The sequence below is a fragment of the Monodelphis domestica genome, chromosome 2 (genome assembly GCF_027887165.1).
Source record: "Monodelphis domestica isolate mMonDom1 chromosome 2, mMonDom1.pri, whole genome shotgun sequence".
Lineage (NCBI taxonomy): Eukaryota > Metazoa > Chordata > Mammalia > Didelphimorphia > Didelphidae > Monodelphis > Monodelphis domestica.
Window position 1 is genome coordinate 72675305 of NC_077228.1, and position 15729 is coordinate 72691033.

At 39.4% G+C, this 15729-nt stretch overlaps 1 protein-coding gene across 4 annotated transcripts in view; it reads right to left on the reverse strand.

Annotated features, from left to right (window-relative positions):
* The window catches only part of ASTN1 (astrotactin 1), a 505111-nt gene that overhangs the window by 249833 nt on the left and 239549 nt on the right, over positions 1 to 15729 (reverse strand). For 2 of the 4 annotated variants that reach the window (XM_007480837.3, XM_056815583.1), the window contains exons 3-7: positions 11133 to 11526; positions 6771 to 6917; positions 5626 to 5733; positions 2411 to 2560; positions 899 to 1066 (exon numbers count right to left, since the gene is read on the reverse strand). In XM_007480837.3, coding sequence (XP_007480899.1) covers positions 899 to 1066; positions 2411 to 2560; positions 5626 to 5733; positions 6771 to 6917; positions 11133 to 11526 — 967 coding nt within the window. Of the gene's footprint in view, positions 1 to 874; positions 1067 to 2410; positions 2561 to 5625; positions 5734 to 6770; positions 6918 to 11132; positions 11527 to 15729 lie in introns of all 4 variants that reach the window. The other 2 variants (XM_001373628.5, XM_016429956.2) reach the window with 1 other exon arrangement.

Below are 15729 nucleotides of genomic sequence, written 5' to 3' on the forward strand. Positions count from 1 at the left end.
AAAGAGAGAGAGACAGAGAGAGACAGAGACAGAGAGAGACAAAGACAGAGAGAGAGGCAGCACAGTATATTGGACATAATATTAAGGTTGGAGTCAAAGGACCATGGTTCAAATCATAATCTTATTACCTTACTCTCTTTGTGTTCATAGGCAGGTCCCCTAACCATTCTATGCCTTAGCACCACCTCTAGAAAATGAAAGAATTGGACTAAATGAACTTTAAGCCCCCTTCCAGCTCTAAATCTATGCTCTGGTACTTCTGGGACAGTGGACACAGAGTTCTGATATTTAACTTTACCCTCAACCCTAGACATAATGCACCACACAATCTCCCTGGTGGCACCACCTCATGCCACTCAGCCCATGAGTTCTAGAAATCTTATCAAGGCTAAAAGGAGTAGTTACATCTAGGAACCCTTAAACAAAGTTGAATGAGTATCTTTTTGAATGCTGATTGGCATTATGATAGCCTGGAAAAAATGGATTCCAAATGTGATTGGTCCTGTGAATACCATTCCTAAGGGCTAGAAGTATCATTTTCTACCATGTCTGTGGTCAGGAAATGATCCTGAATGTTAAGCCAACTTGGTCAGTGTCCAGGGCCCTGATGTTAACTTATACATTCAATGGCCCCCAGGGAAGTATAGGAAAGTGTGGAAGTGAGTTGATTTAGGAAGACGAACAGAAGAGACCCATAAAAGGGAGGGAGGGAGGGAGGAGGAAGGGAAGAAAGGGAGGAAGGGAGGAAGGGAGGAAGGGAGAAGCCCTTTAGTTATCATTTATCCTTCAAATAATCCCTTATTACAAAAGTTAGGAGTGATGGCCCAAGCTACACATGAATGATTACAAGAGGCATGACATCTCTGACAGTTACCCGCTGCCCGGTGCTCCTGCCTACCAGTTTCTGGGTCGCATTGATGTTCACAAGGGTCTAGGAGCCGCCGGGCACAAAGATCCATGGCCCAGGGCCCACTGGAGTTCTGCTGGGAGAAGAGCACCACCTGGGCAGGATTCAGCCAATCACTGGCATCCAGTTGGCTGCCCTCCAGTAAGATAAAGCGGCTCCCTATAAGGAGAAGAGAAAGAAAATAAAGATTAAAAAAATCCCTGAATATATAATAACTTTGACCTAGGACTATCTGATGATCAACCTCAAACCATGATGTCAACCCCAATCCCCCTCATACAACTCCTAAGTTTGAAATCAAATGATGACCCAAGTCAGGCTAAAGCTCCAATGTGTGTACAGCTGGGTAGGAAATATTAGTATTTTACTATATGATAACTAATAGCCTGCAATTCATTTTCTGTGAAAGGAGAATTAAATGTGGGTTTTGAGTAATTATGCTAGAGATAGGCAATAATTAGAAACTGGTTGGGAATGAGATAAGAAAGATGCATTAGCTTATGGTCCCTTGGTAGAAGATTTTGAAGAATCAATTTAGTGTCTTTAAGAAGACATCATAATGCAATGGAAAGAGAGTTGGACTTTGAGTCAACAAAAAGAAGTGGGTTTGATTTTTCTCTTTGCCATCTATGTGAACATTGGGTCTTGGTTTCCTAATATGTAAAATGAGGAGTTTGTACTCAAAGGCTCCTTCTTGTCCATTCCAGTTGTAAGTTGACAATCTTATGAAGAGAATGACTTGAGAATTAAGTCATGGAAACCTCAAAATAGAAATACAAATTTTCATTTGCAGCAACTTTTTCAGAAATGACTATGGAGCCTGATAGACACCAGAAGAAAAAAGTACATGCTAATAATCCTTACTGGCCATGGATATTGTGATTGCTTATTGACAACTTGAACTATGCATCCTCTCATGAGGATCCTAATTTCAAAGAAAGAAAATATCAAAGAGATATTTGGGCATTAAAAATTAATATAGTCTCCTATGTAGGCATCTCTCTCACTGCAAGTTGGTCCCCTTTTGGGCTATATTAACTTCATTCCAATAAGAGCATACCATTGAGAAAATCATTACTTTAATGTATTTAGATCATAAATTTCAAATAAGAAGGAACTTTAGAGACCAGCTAGCCCAATGAAGTTATTTTACATAAGTGGGTACTGAGGATAAATGGTTAAGTGACTTGCCCAAGGTCATTATGATAGTAGGATGTAATAAGTTTATCCATTAATGTTAGTTGCATTTATGCTGTTACTGTTATACTGTTAAACAGTTGCCCAAAGCTCAGAAAAGTTTAGGGATTTGCTCATGATCAAATAGCTATTAAGTGTGACAAGTACTATGTGAACCCAGATCTTCCTGACTACAAGTCCAGGACTCAATTCCTTATTCCACATTAAATCTTAAAGCTTAAAATTTCTGATCTTTCACTTTACTGTGTCTAGAAAATCAAGTTGTGGGGAATTGAGTTGGCCTCATGCATGGGAGGATAGGCTCACCATCTGCGATCAGGTGCTCAGGGACATGCAGGGTGATTTTGACAATGAGTGGGCAGCTCATATGGGATGAGCAGACGAGGCCAATCACACAGCTGGTGATGCTGATGAGAGTCAGGGTGGTCTTATTCACAGGACTTCTTGGAGAACCCACTGCAAACCAGACAAGAGAAAGGCAACAAATGGTAAGGAGCCCAGGGACCTGAGTCTGAAACTTGACTTCTCTTCTTTTCTCTCTTCCAAACCCACAATAATCATAAAAGAACAGCAGCCCATAAAAGAACTTAGCCCATTGTATCAGGGGCCATCCATTCTGGAAAGCACTTCTATCTCCTTCACTTTGTATGACTTATTCATTCTCAAGAAGCATTATGAAGGAAACAGGAATGTAGAGAGCTTGGAACTAATGTGTGTAACCTCAGGCCCTGGTCCTGATCTTGGGGTGGAACTGGGAGAGGTACAACATTATGTCCTTTGCAGAGGTGAGTCACAAAAGACCCAGGAAGATGGAATTCTCTCCCCTAACCAGCTTTTGGTGCCAAGCTCTTGTACCCCAAAGTTTAAGCTAAGTGGCAAATTCTGCCCAACTGACCTAAGGGATAGAAATAGCTCAAGCTTGGTAGATATTGAAAATGCTAAAAATAGAGAAAGGCAATATACAGAGTTAATAGGTCCAGTTGCCCAGAATAAAAAATGACAAAAAGGAGACATTACCAGGAATCCTAAAATAGAAAGGTGAAAAGGGCTGCTCTAAGGCTCAAGTACATAGTTTTAGTAAGCACAGATATCCTTTACTTAGATATGAAATTGAAATTTGCTGTGAATTCAATGTCCTTAAAAGGAAACTTTTTTTATGTTTTTATACATACATATTTCATTTTAATATATATAAATTTGTATATTTAAAATCAGATTTTTTAAAATTCCATCTTAATGGCCCCTAATATCCTGGTATTTCCCCCCTTATCTATAATCTCTCATAGAATTATTAATACTAACAAACATATGTATTTAAAAGATAAGTTAATATCTAAAAGAAGCCTTAGAGGTAATTACTTTGTGATTTCTCAATATAAATTTTCTTATATAGCATTTCAGGGATACCTACTGTAAACCTTAAAATTTCTTAGGCTTATGAATGTTGGAAATTTCCCCATTTCCAACATTAGGTAGGGAGGGTCCTTCTCCTCCCTACCTGAGATTACTTTAGGACAGAAACCTTTTGCTGAACAATGGAGAGGGCTTTGACCTATGCTTAAGCATGGAGCGGGAGGTTCTTTGAGTCATGATTTATTTTAGAATTGATACAATAGAGATACTTGGAATGACAGAACCAGGTCTTGGAAATTACAATCTACACCCTACTCAGTCCTAACAGGATTTAGGAAGGGCTGTAGCATAGATCAAAATTTAATTATTCCAATCTCCACCCTACTCAGGGTAACAGGATTTAGGAAGGGCTATAGCAAAGGATCAAGATTTAAATATTTGAGAATATGACCTTCAACGGACATGTGCAAAGCCACAGACCTCTGGACGGTCCTGGGTTAAGCTAGAGCCACCATTGGCATAGAGAAGACATGGACAGTGATTGGTAGATGTGAGAACTGAGGGGAGGGAACTTGGATGGTTTCCTTAAAGATAGAGGGGTCTGAGGACTAGAGGTGGTTGATTGGAGAGGTGGTGCTCTGAGAAGCTTGCTCTGAAGGAAGCTGGAGGTGGAGGCCCCTGAGACTGTTTCTCCATTTTGGTCACGTGAGTGATAGGGACTGATCTCTTTTCTTTGCCTCAGCTATCTAAGGGCTTGGGCCTTTTGGCCCAGCCTAAACAGAAGGGGTATTTAAGCCCTATTCCCTTCTCTCCCCTTTCTCTCTCCCTCTCTCTCTATCTCTAATACCTTTCTTCCTCCTGTTTGTAATTAAACTCCATAAAAGGTTGACTGCTGACTTGATTTTTCATTTAGGAATTACATAGCTGAATTCCTTGGCGACCTTAAATTAATATATATCAGTCTTTTAAAGTGATTTCCTTGTCACACTACATAATTAAGAACATTTGATTCTCAATGATGGGATGAAGTTTACATATGATATAGACAGATATAGACAGATTTTTAAAATCTCTATCTACATACACAGATGCACATAGTGTGTGTATATATTTGTATATATGAATATATTATGGTTTTTATTTATTTGTATATTGTTCTATAAATAAGGCTACTTAATACACACTATTAAAATAAGCTATATATACTACATATGCCATCATCCATTTGCAAACTTTAAAAACAATACATGTTAGCTATTTGTATATGCATAACACAGAGCATCTGTTCTTTTTTCCCCCTTTCCTTTTTCTCTTTTTCGTTTCCTTTTTCTTTTTCCCTTTGTTTAGTCATAAAACATTCCTGCCACTCTCAGAAGGAAGGACACAGACTCATCTGATCAAGAAATACTTTCAATTAAGTTGAGATTTTTTTATCCACCATATTCTAGGAGAAATGATCTTCTAACTTCATCTCTAGGTTTACTTATCTTCTCTCCCTGAAGAAGAAAACTTTATTATGTTTGTTCAAGAACCTTCCCTACAGAACATAACTTTGACACATGGCTTTGCCTCCCAGACACCTAGGATAATATGGATTGAAGTTTTTCCATATCTTATCACATTACTCAAGATTCTCTCTGAGAAAAATGTTGGAGCAGAAGATATCTAAATGATGACACCTGAGTGACAAATAAAGCTGTAATTCGCAGTTTTGAAATGGGAGCAAACACATTATTTAAGTTAGAAAGAGACTGTGTCACCACTCTACAAGAATAAGGATGCCTCAGGACAACCTAATGATGGAGAGACAAAGCCTGAGGTACCCAAGGTTTCCGTTACCAGGACTACCATTATGGGAAGCAAAGAGCCAGATGGTATAGCATGCTGTCATAAATTCTATTCCCTCTAAATTTCAGTGCCCTGGGATAAGTCCCTAAATGTACCACCCTAGTTACAACTGTAGCAAAGAGGTTGTATAACTCCTTAAATATTATTAGCTAGCACATACCTAGTCTAGCACTGCGTTCTTGCATAGAGTACACAGATTGGGAAAGACACAATAGACCCTCATCTATAAAATATATTCTCTAGCACTGCTCTCTGGAGAGCACAGTGTATGCTCCTTTGTACTGCCTACTCCCTTGTCACCTCAGGGAGACCTCTCATACCTCTGCTCCGCCTCCTGCTTCGGGAGGGATCTGTGTAAAAAGTCAGCTGTGGGTCATTATCTGCTTCTGTGCCTGAATCTCCTTCAGGGTTCAGGAAGGCAGATCCAGCTGTAATGAAAAGGAAAATATCAAGCTCAGCAGCAGCAGCTCAAGAACAACCTCCCCACCCCACCACCCTCAAGTCCCCAAATCCATCAAGCTTTGCCTGACTTTCCTTTCCCAACTCATTCAGAACAACTATGTGTTCAGCCAGGGTTGACTTATGTCAGGAGTGTGCTGGTAAATGTTTAATACCCAGCTCTCCAGAAAAAGGAAAAAAAAATGTGTGTATATTTGATTTCCACTCAAATATATTCCACATTTATAGAAGTATTCCTTGTGCATACATAGATCACACACTTTGTTTCTTGCCCTCTTGCTCTCTTGATTATTAGGTATCTGATGTGTTCTACTCCCCTCATTTTTACAAACTAGGAAACTAAGGTCCAGGAATATGAAGTGACTCCCTGAGCTCATCTAGGGAGAGAGGTATTGATTCAGAATTTGAATCCATGTCCACCAGCTCCAAATCTAGAATTCTTCCTGTAGCACCACATGGCTTTCATCATTTCAATAGAATAATAGAAATTGTTATGGAGACAGAATTCCTAAAATAAAGCTGGTACCTCCATAGGGTCCCCCTATCCATCTCTCTAACCTAAAGCAGGGACCTCAATAGGGTCCCTCTATCCATCTCTCCACCTAAGCAATCAGTAAAGGTCCTCAAAAAAAGATAGATCTAAGCAGTGAGGGGAAGGATTTTCCTGTTAAATGGTAAAGTAGAAGTCTAGATGTTCTGGATTCAAATTCTGATTTTAATGTTTTTAGCTGTATGCCCTTAGGTAAATCACAATCTCTAGCATCCTCAGTTTTCCCCATCTATAAACTGGAGGGTGTTATGCCTACATAGCTAATTACCTGCCTCACAGGCTACTTGTAAGAAAATAATTTGGCAGACCTTAAAGCATATGTAAATGTGAGTTATTATCTATTTTGATACAAGAAAATTCACTTTAAGTGGGTATATGAGAAGATAGTCTTCTCCTTCTGATATTGCCTTGAAGCTCACTAATCTTCTGAGCTGCTAACAGAGCTCCCACACATACCTCGAGCTTTGTTATTGATCCTTTTCCTCTGGTTGCTAGAGGTGTGGGACAGGAGGGTCGCCTGTTGGTGGTTTGCATCCACAGGGCTGGTGGCAATGATGTTGTCTTTATATTTGTTCATCAGAGACAGCTTGGCATTGTCACTTCCTGAGCAAGGAGAATCAGAGGCATCGACTTTCATAGGAAAAACCAAAAGAGTAGCAAAAGAGCAAAGAAATTCACTCATAGAGTGGTAAGGTTTAAGTACTGTTTAGGTAAACAACATTTAGAGAGCAGATGTTTACTTTGATGCTTCAAGGGCCTGTGATTTCAATAGTGTTGTGACGCCCTCCACAGATACAGATAGCAATCCTACATTTGAGAAGGAATCTTCATGAGCTGATATTGCCAAAAAAGCTCAACCCTTGTGACCAGAGTTCTGATAATCAGATTCACCAGATAGCCATGGATTAAAGGGAAAAAATATTGAAGGCCTGAGTTTAAGTGTGAGTCCAACTTCAGATTCTTAATACCTGTGTGAATCTAGGCAAGTAATGTTCCTTCTTTTGGTCTCAGTTTCTTCATCTGTAAAATGGGGTTGAACTCACTGATCTTTAAAGTACCCTTCATATCTAAATCTATGATATTGTGATCATCTCCAAACCTAGCTAGTCCTATTATGATCCTTGGGCAGAAAGCAAACAAGTATTTATTAGGTGCTCTCCCAGCTCCCCATTGAATCCCAATGTGGAAGGAATTGTGCTAGATGTACTCGAGGCACAAAAACCACAAAATGAAGCAGTCACTGCCCTTGGAGAGCTTATGTTCTAATAGTGGATGCATCCTAATAAGTATATATAACACATATAAAAATACATAAATGATCATTGATATGTTTTTGTGGAGAAATAAGTAGCTAAGGGGAATCAAGAAAGGCTTCACGTAAAAGGTGACACGTTAGCTCAATTTTGAAGGAAAAAAAAGGATTTCAAAGTGGGGAATGGATGTGGAAAAGGAAATATTTTCCAAAGTTAGAGGATAGCTGGTGAAAAGAACAGAAGTAAGACCAGAAATGGAATGTCATGCATTTAGAACAGTAAGAAAGCCAGTTTGGGTAGATCAGAGAATGAAAAAAGAGAGTAATATATAATGGGACAGGAAAGGTGGTTGGAGATACTAATTGAAACAGAGGAACTCATATTTGATCTTAGAAGTAAGAGGAAGACAACAGGTTCATTCAATGGAGGGGGTTAATGACATGGTCACACCTGAGCTTTGGGAAAACTACATTGACAACTAATAGAAGATATGGCGAAAAGAGAAGAGACCTAAGCCAAGGAGAGTAATGAGTATAATAAGTGTAAAAGTCTAGGAAATAAATTGTTATTGTCCTTCATCTTTTAAGAGGACTAATGCCATCATGGAATGATGTTTTGCCTATCAATTGAATTTAAGTGAGGCATACTCATCTCTCCCTCTTTCTTCCAGAGTCATCAAAGTCCAGTGACAAGGGAAAAGGCAGGATAACTGGCGGTTGCTCAGGATGCAGTGCAAAATCTTAGCATCTTTGATATCTGGTAAGCGTACAGTGCCTGTTTTAGCCACTTCCGTGGCCATTAGGCTAAGTTGCTCTCATCTGCCCATTCCACCATATGGGGTTCGTGAGATGTTCAGGGAAGAATAGCATCTCTGGTGTGAGGGTTTGCTGAGCACTCTTTTGGGCTTAAGTGTCTACCTCCCACCCAACTCTTGCCTGTGGCTCCAAGAAGTTGTAGCAAACACAGCAGCCACATCCCAGCAAAACCTTCACAACAGAAAGGTTAAAGCAGGTTGTCCTCAAACCTCTCAGTGATTTAGGGGGATGTCTACTCCAAGCATCTGAAGACTTTTCCTGGTGGAATACACAGATGAGGACAATTTGTTCCAATATCCATGAAGGCAACTGAAGGAAATTGGTAGTGAGGGCTTGAAATAGGGAGAGTAAAGAGAAGAGGATGGATGTGAGGCATTTTAGAACCAGAAATGGCAAGACTTGGCAACTGAGTAAGTGGGATGAAGAAGAATGAAGAGTTGAAGATGATAATGAGGTTGCAAACATGAAAGACTAGAATACTGGAGGTGCCCTCCTGAAGTAGAGACATTCAGAAAGAAGGTGGGTTTAACAGAAAAGTAATGAGTTACACTTTGCACATTTGAGATATTCAGCTTGAAATGTACCATAGACAATCTGCTTCTTGGGAAACAGAGTAGGATTTAATGAGTATATTTTGGAGTCATCTCCTCAGTGATAAAAGTCAACAGGTAAAATGTGGAGATGATGTTCGCATTTGTGTTTGAAGGCCATCTAGTTGGGTTGATATTCTGAAAGCTTCTACTCTATTGGAATAGATTTCACATCTGCCACTAGTGGAACTATAAAGAATGGAGAGTGAAACTCTTAAAATGGGAAAATCACATAATTATTTAGAGCATTTAATGTAGAATCCTGGAAGATCTGGGTTTGAATTCATCTCACTTAACTGTTTGACCCAAAACAAGTCATTCAGCTTCCCTAAACCTTAGTTTTCTTATAGGTAATATGGACATAAAACATCTCTTGTCTAAAGTGCTTTCTAATCCTTAAGGTGCTATGTGTTTTATGATCATTGTTAATATTAAACAGCTACTCAGTGTTTAGTACTGGGGTAGGCACTCTTGAATACAGAAGATCTATGAGACATTCCCTCTCCCCTCATTGAGCTTTTTAAGATTAAAATCTCACTGGGGAAAGAAGACTTACACGTATAAAACAATAAGGAAATACAACAGACTGTATGTAAAATGAAAAGCTCTCAGCAGTTTCCCTAACAGAAAATCTAGACAGTCCCTAGGGGCTTATTGTCCTAGGAACTGACCTGTAGGGAATTTATTGTTTCTGGATGTGAATAAGAACTATGGATAAAACAAACTAAAGTGGAGGAAGGGAAAGGAGAAGGGAAATCTCCTTCCAGGGGCTCTGTCTGAGTCCTTCAAGCCTTACTATATCCCAAACAATTCATTTCTAAGCTTCAGCTATCTAGTAGTTCCACAGATGAGAAATGTTGGCATTTGTCACACTGATACCTTTATTCATCGTTATTTTCCCTATGGAAAAACAAGACTTCTTGGGTCCCGAATAACAGGATAAGATGGTATATTAATGAGATGAATGAAGCCAATATAATCTATAATAAAACAGAAGCTCAGAGTTGGAAGGGACCCCAGAGATGATCAAGTCAGACCTGAATCCAAAAAAAAAAAAAAATCCCTCCTATCCTGTATTCAACAAGAAGTCATCTGGCTTCTGCAAGAAGATTTCCAGTGATGCAGAACTCACTTCTTTCTGAGGCAGCTACATCCATTTTTTGGAGGAACTGATAAGGACATTTTTCCTGAGATGAAGGCTTAGAGATTATGGATAATAATGTAACAGGAAATGTTATTCAAATTCAAATTCAACAAACCAATTCAATTCAATAAATATTTATTGGATATAAGCAAGGTGTTAGGGATGCAAAGATGAAAAATGAAATAGTCCCTGCCCACAAGGGGCTTATAATCTAATGGAGAAAACTTGACATGTATACAAATAAACATGATACAAAGGAGAATGCAAGATGGGAAAAAGAGAAAAAAATTGTGGGATGAGAAGTTCAACAAATATTTATTAAGTATATACTCTGTATAACACATTGTGCTTGATGGTGGGGATACAAAGAACAAAATTGATACAATCCTTGCCCATGAGAGCATGGTAATCTAAAAGGGCGATGAGACATATCACAGATGCTTCTAATACAAAGTAGAATGAGAAAAGTCTAAAGTAAAAATCCAACAGAAATATGTGAGCAGTTTGGGGAGGGAAGCATCATATTTATCTAGGGACATCAAGAAAGATATCGTGGAGTAAGTGATACCAAAGTTGGACCTTAAAGAATCATCTTCATTTATGAAGGATGATGAAGTTGCATTCATTCTATATGCAATGTTTCATATCAACACATATACATAATGGATTTTTCTGCCTCTTTGTTTCTTAAGCTGAATATATGACGCAACTGAAAGGGTATGAAGGCACTCTTATGTTATGAGTCTCAAATCTCAGCTTGAGTTGAAAAGAAAGAAGGATTCACTCCAGGATTTTTTGTCCAGAATTTTGATCCAGGATCAATTCTCAACTCAATCAATTATTACAAGTGATTTATTCTGCTTCCCTATAGGCGATCAGACATGGAGATAACCAACCACTTATGCAAATAACTGCCTGGACTGGAGAAACTTAAACCCTCCCCCAGCTCCAGCCAGCCAAATCTAGAAAGCCTCAGGGAGCCCCAGAGAGATCAAGAATCTTTTGCTCCTTCTCACCTGGTGTGAGGTCCATCCCAGACTTCTCATTGCAACCCTGGAGTGAGTCCAGAGTCCGAGTCACCTGACTGGCAAAGTCTTCACCACCATTCATGCACTCCCGTTGCAGATGATGCCTCAGGTCTGTGATATCATACTCATAGCCATCCAGGATGGGGGTCTCTCGAATGCTTAGGGTGCCACTTGAATTGTGGCCCTGCACCCGTGCATTCCTCAGGCTTTCCCGACCATGTCCACCAATCAGAACTGAAGGGATGTAGTGTATCTCATTAGCTGCCTCTGCACTAGCACTCTTCTGGGGTTGGGGCACACGTCTCCGCTTACACCAGCGCCGACGGGTATAGAGGATCATGACTAGACACAGGATGGAGAGGAGCAAAGCAATCATGCCACCCTAGGAAAAGAAGAAAACAGACAGCTAGGAGATGCAAGGCCAATAAAAGACTCAAAGTCTGGCCATCCCAAAGAGATTTAATTCTAAATCTTTAATGCTTCATCTACCAAAATTCAACATTCACTCATTCACTTTTTTAATAAGCACATAGCGAGTGCCTGCTGCATGCATAGCTCAACAGCAAGGAACAAACCGCTATAATCAGTGCTTGGAATGGAAGAAAAGGAAGGAGGGTGGCTTGTGGATCATTCTACAATGAAGTATCTTTGGTCCTTAAGTCCTATATTCTAGACCTAAAAGAGACCTTTGATGTCAAGTCCAACCCCTTTGTTTTCAAAATGAGGAAACAGAGGAGGTTAGATAGTTTTGTGTCACATGGCTAGGCTGAATCAGGATTGGAATCCAGTTTCTCTTAACTCTTAGGCAAGTAGGTGGTTTAGTGATAGGTCCATGGACCTAAGGTCAGAAAGATTCCATATCAACCTCAAACTGAGTTCATATCTGGCCTCAGACCCAGAGAAAGTCACAATCTCTCCCTCAATTTTCCCAACTGCAAAATGGAGATAATTATAGTACCTACCTCCAAAGCTAGTTGTAAAGATTGAGATAATATTTTAAAAGAGTTTAGCACAGTGCCTGGCACATAGCAGATGCTAAATAAATGCTTGTTCTCTCCCCTTCTTCTTCTTGTCCAGTGCTCTATTCAGTGGGATGGTTTAGGAATCACTTCAATTAATTGGAGAAGTATGCTGGTTTACCAAGGGCCCTAATCTTTTAAGGCATATCTATTTCAGAAGTGGTAGCATGGTTTTAGACCCTTTGGAAAAGTAATAAACATTGAGGAATCACAGATTTAGAGCTGAAGAGAGGTCACTGAGTCAAAATCCTTCATTTTACAGATGAGGAAACAGTGGCTCAGACAAAATTTAAGTGACTTGCCCACTGTCATTTTGGTTGGATTCAAACAAAGGTTTTCTTGATTCCAGATCCAATTCCCTATCCACCATGGCACTTAACTTTTCTTTGTCTTATCCTATCAAAGATCTCTCCTACCAATCCCAAACCCTATCCCTCAACTACATCATCTTCATTGGAAAGAAATTACATCTAGACATCTAGCCTACCTAGGCACACTGTGGTACTATTAAAAAAATATGGTTCTGGGGGGGCAGCTAGGTAGCTAAGTGGATTGAGAGCCAGGCCTAGAGACGGGAGGTCCTAGGTTCAAATCTAGCCTCAGACACTTCCCAGCTGTGTGACCCTGGGCAAGTCACTTGACCCCCATTGCCTACCCTTACCACTCTTCTGCCTTGGAGCCAATACACAGTATTGACTCCAAGATGGAAGGTAAGGGTTTAAAAAAAAATATGGTTCTGAAAACAAAAGATCTAGCTTCAAATCCTACTGGAAATGCTTATTGCCTGTAGTACCCTAGGCAAGTCTATTTACCCAACTGTAAAATTAGGGCTAGGGCTATAGGGTCTTTGGAATCCTTGCAATAGTTCAATCAATAATTGGTGAATATGGAAATTCCAAAATGGGGAGAGATTGGACAGTTCAACTTTTTCATTTTGGCAAATTGTGGCTTTCCAAGGTGCCCTCTCTGAATCACACAGTGAAAGCTATAACATCCACCTTTTATTCCTCTCTCATTGGCAGAGGAGAGAGTTCTTTCCCCTCTGGTCCCCCTTTTCTTTGGGGGCCATGTCTCCTAGGCTATTGCTAAATCAGCACCACTGAAGCCTGTCAGTGTAGGGATGTGGCATCATGGTAAAGCTAAAATGTCAACTCTGACATCCATCCACAGCAAGGCTTGAAGTAATAGCCTTGTAAGCCTATTACAGGGGAGTGTTAGGTAGGCATAAATCTTACCTTCTGCAATCTGTATTCACTTCTTTTACTTTGGTCAATATCAGTCCCAGCCTGCTTCATTAGGCTGGGGTGAGCCACAAGGTTCACATGTTGACCTTGGACTTCAATCAATGCCACAACATCATATAGACTGTAGATGAAAACCCTATTAATTCTCAGTGAGTGTACCCACTGAGAGCCAGGAGATTTTTCCCTTGAATGTATTAAAGGGGGTTTTCTCCAGTCTCATAATAATTATGCCTAGGATTTACAAAGCTCCTCTCCCCCCAAACCTCCCTATTTTATCTTCCCTTCCAATATCAATGTGCAGCAAAAGAGGACAAAGTTTAGTTTTATCCTTGTTTTAGAAAAAGGAGACAAAGGCACAAACATAGGAAGCAATGGGATCAGACCCAAAAGTTACAAGTCTCATTCAGTGATTTGTTAGTCATGGATAGGACCTAGCCCCATCCTCTTCAATTCTGTCTCATTGTTATTCCCATTCAACTAGACTTTGAGGAATTCTTAAAGGGCCTTGAGCAGTGGGATTTCTACTACTGAGCTTCTTAAAGGAATAGTTTCTGGCTGAATTTTATTTAAGTCCCACTAAGTTCCCAACTTTTACTCAATCTAAAATTGCACTGGGAGGTCTTTAAGGTTACAAAGAATGAAAAATGGTGACTGTTAGAGGTTCCAGACACTAAAAAAGCTAATGTAAGAGATGGTCCATCTTGACAAAAAAAAAGGCATAGAAATACTACAAATTACTTTCTATTAGAAATGGATTATATCATCATATTTATTTTTGTAAATGCCCTATTAAATTATAAGCTCCTTGATAGCAGGTATTGTGTCATGTTTCATCATTTTTTATCTCTGTCAATGAATTAACAAGTATTTATTAAGTACCCATTATATATCAGGTAGACAGCTAGATGGTGGAGTAAATAGAGTTCCAGGCTTGGAATCAGGAAGATTCATTTTCTGAGTTCAAATCTGGCCTTAGACACTTACTAGCTGTGTTATCCTGGGCAAGTCACTTAACCCCGTTTGTCTTAGTTTCCTCATCTGTAAAATCTGTACTTGTGATACCCTAGGCAAGGGAGAAGAAGGAAATTACAAATCCCTCTGGTATCTTTGCCAAAAAAATTAAAAGTCCAAGTGGGTTCACAAAGAGTTGGACACAATTGAAAAATTACTGAAATTTTAGGCATAGTTAGGCAGTGACAATTCAAAGACAAAAACAGAATCGATCTCTGTCCTGAAGGAATTTTACTTACTTTCTATCTCTAGCAACTAGCATAGTATGTTGTAAATGGTTGTCATTTAATAGAATCATAAGATCAAAGATAAAGAGGTCATATAATCCAACATTCTCATTTTACAGAAAACAAGATGGAAGCCCAGAGAGGTCAAATGATTTGCCCAATGACACAAAAACTATTAAATGGCAAATCCTACTCCTCTGACAAATATACTGCAGTGGAGCCAGTTAAGTGACACAATTGAAAAGTACAGAATGTAATAACTGAGTTCAAACCCAGCCTCCAACACTTACTAGAAATGTGACCCTGGACAAGTCTCTTAACCATTGTTTGCTTCATTCTCTTTAACTCTATAGAATGGGGACAATAATAGCATGTATCTCCCAAGGTGGTGTGATGATCAGATGAGATAATATTCATAAAGCTCTCTTAGTATAGTGCCTGGCACATAGTAGGAACTTAATCAATGCTTAATAGTAGGAATTTAATAAAATGCATAAGGGATGCCCTTATTGAAACCTTCATCTTACTAATGAGGGGCCTAAGGTACTGTAAGGTCAAGAGCTCAAGAACCTTGTTCATAGTCATCAAGCTAATGGGTTGGAGCCAGGACTTCCATGTCCAAGCCCACCATACCACTCATGTAGAAATGGGAGTAACTGATGGCTTGTCATTATAACTATCCCACCTTCCAGGAGCTTTTACTCAGTTGGCCAAAGCAGAGCATAAATGTGGGCAAAGCTAAAGGTTCGATATAGATATTAGCAAGTTAACTTCTCTCAGAAGGGAATGAGAAAGAAAAACTCTTTCAAGGACAACAACTCTAAACCCAGTCAGCCATTTCACAGATCCACAAGAGACTGTTAATGACTCATCATAGAACTGAAGTTCTTAACCTTTTTTGGGTCATGGACTCCTTTGGGTAGTCTGGTGAAGCCTATTGGAATCATCTCAGAATATTATTTTTAAATACAAAATGAAATATTCAAGATCAACAAGACAACTGACAATAGTGAAATAAAGCTATCAACATTTAAAAGAAAAATAAAAAAAAACAAGTTCACTGGATCTCAGGGTAAGAATACTG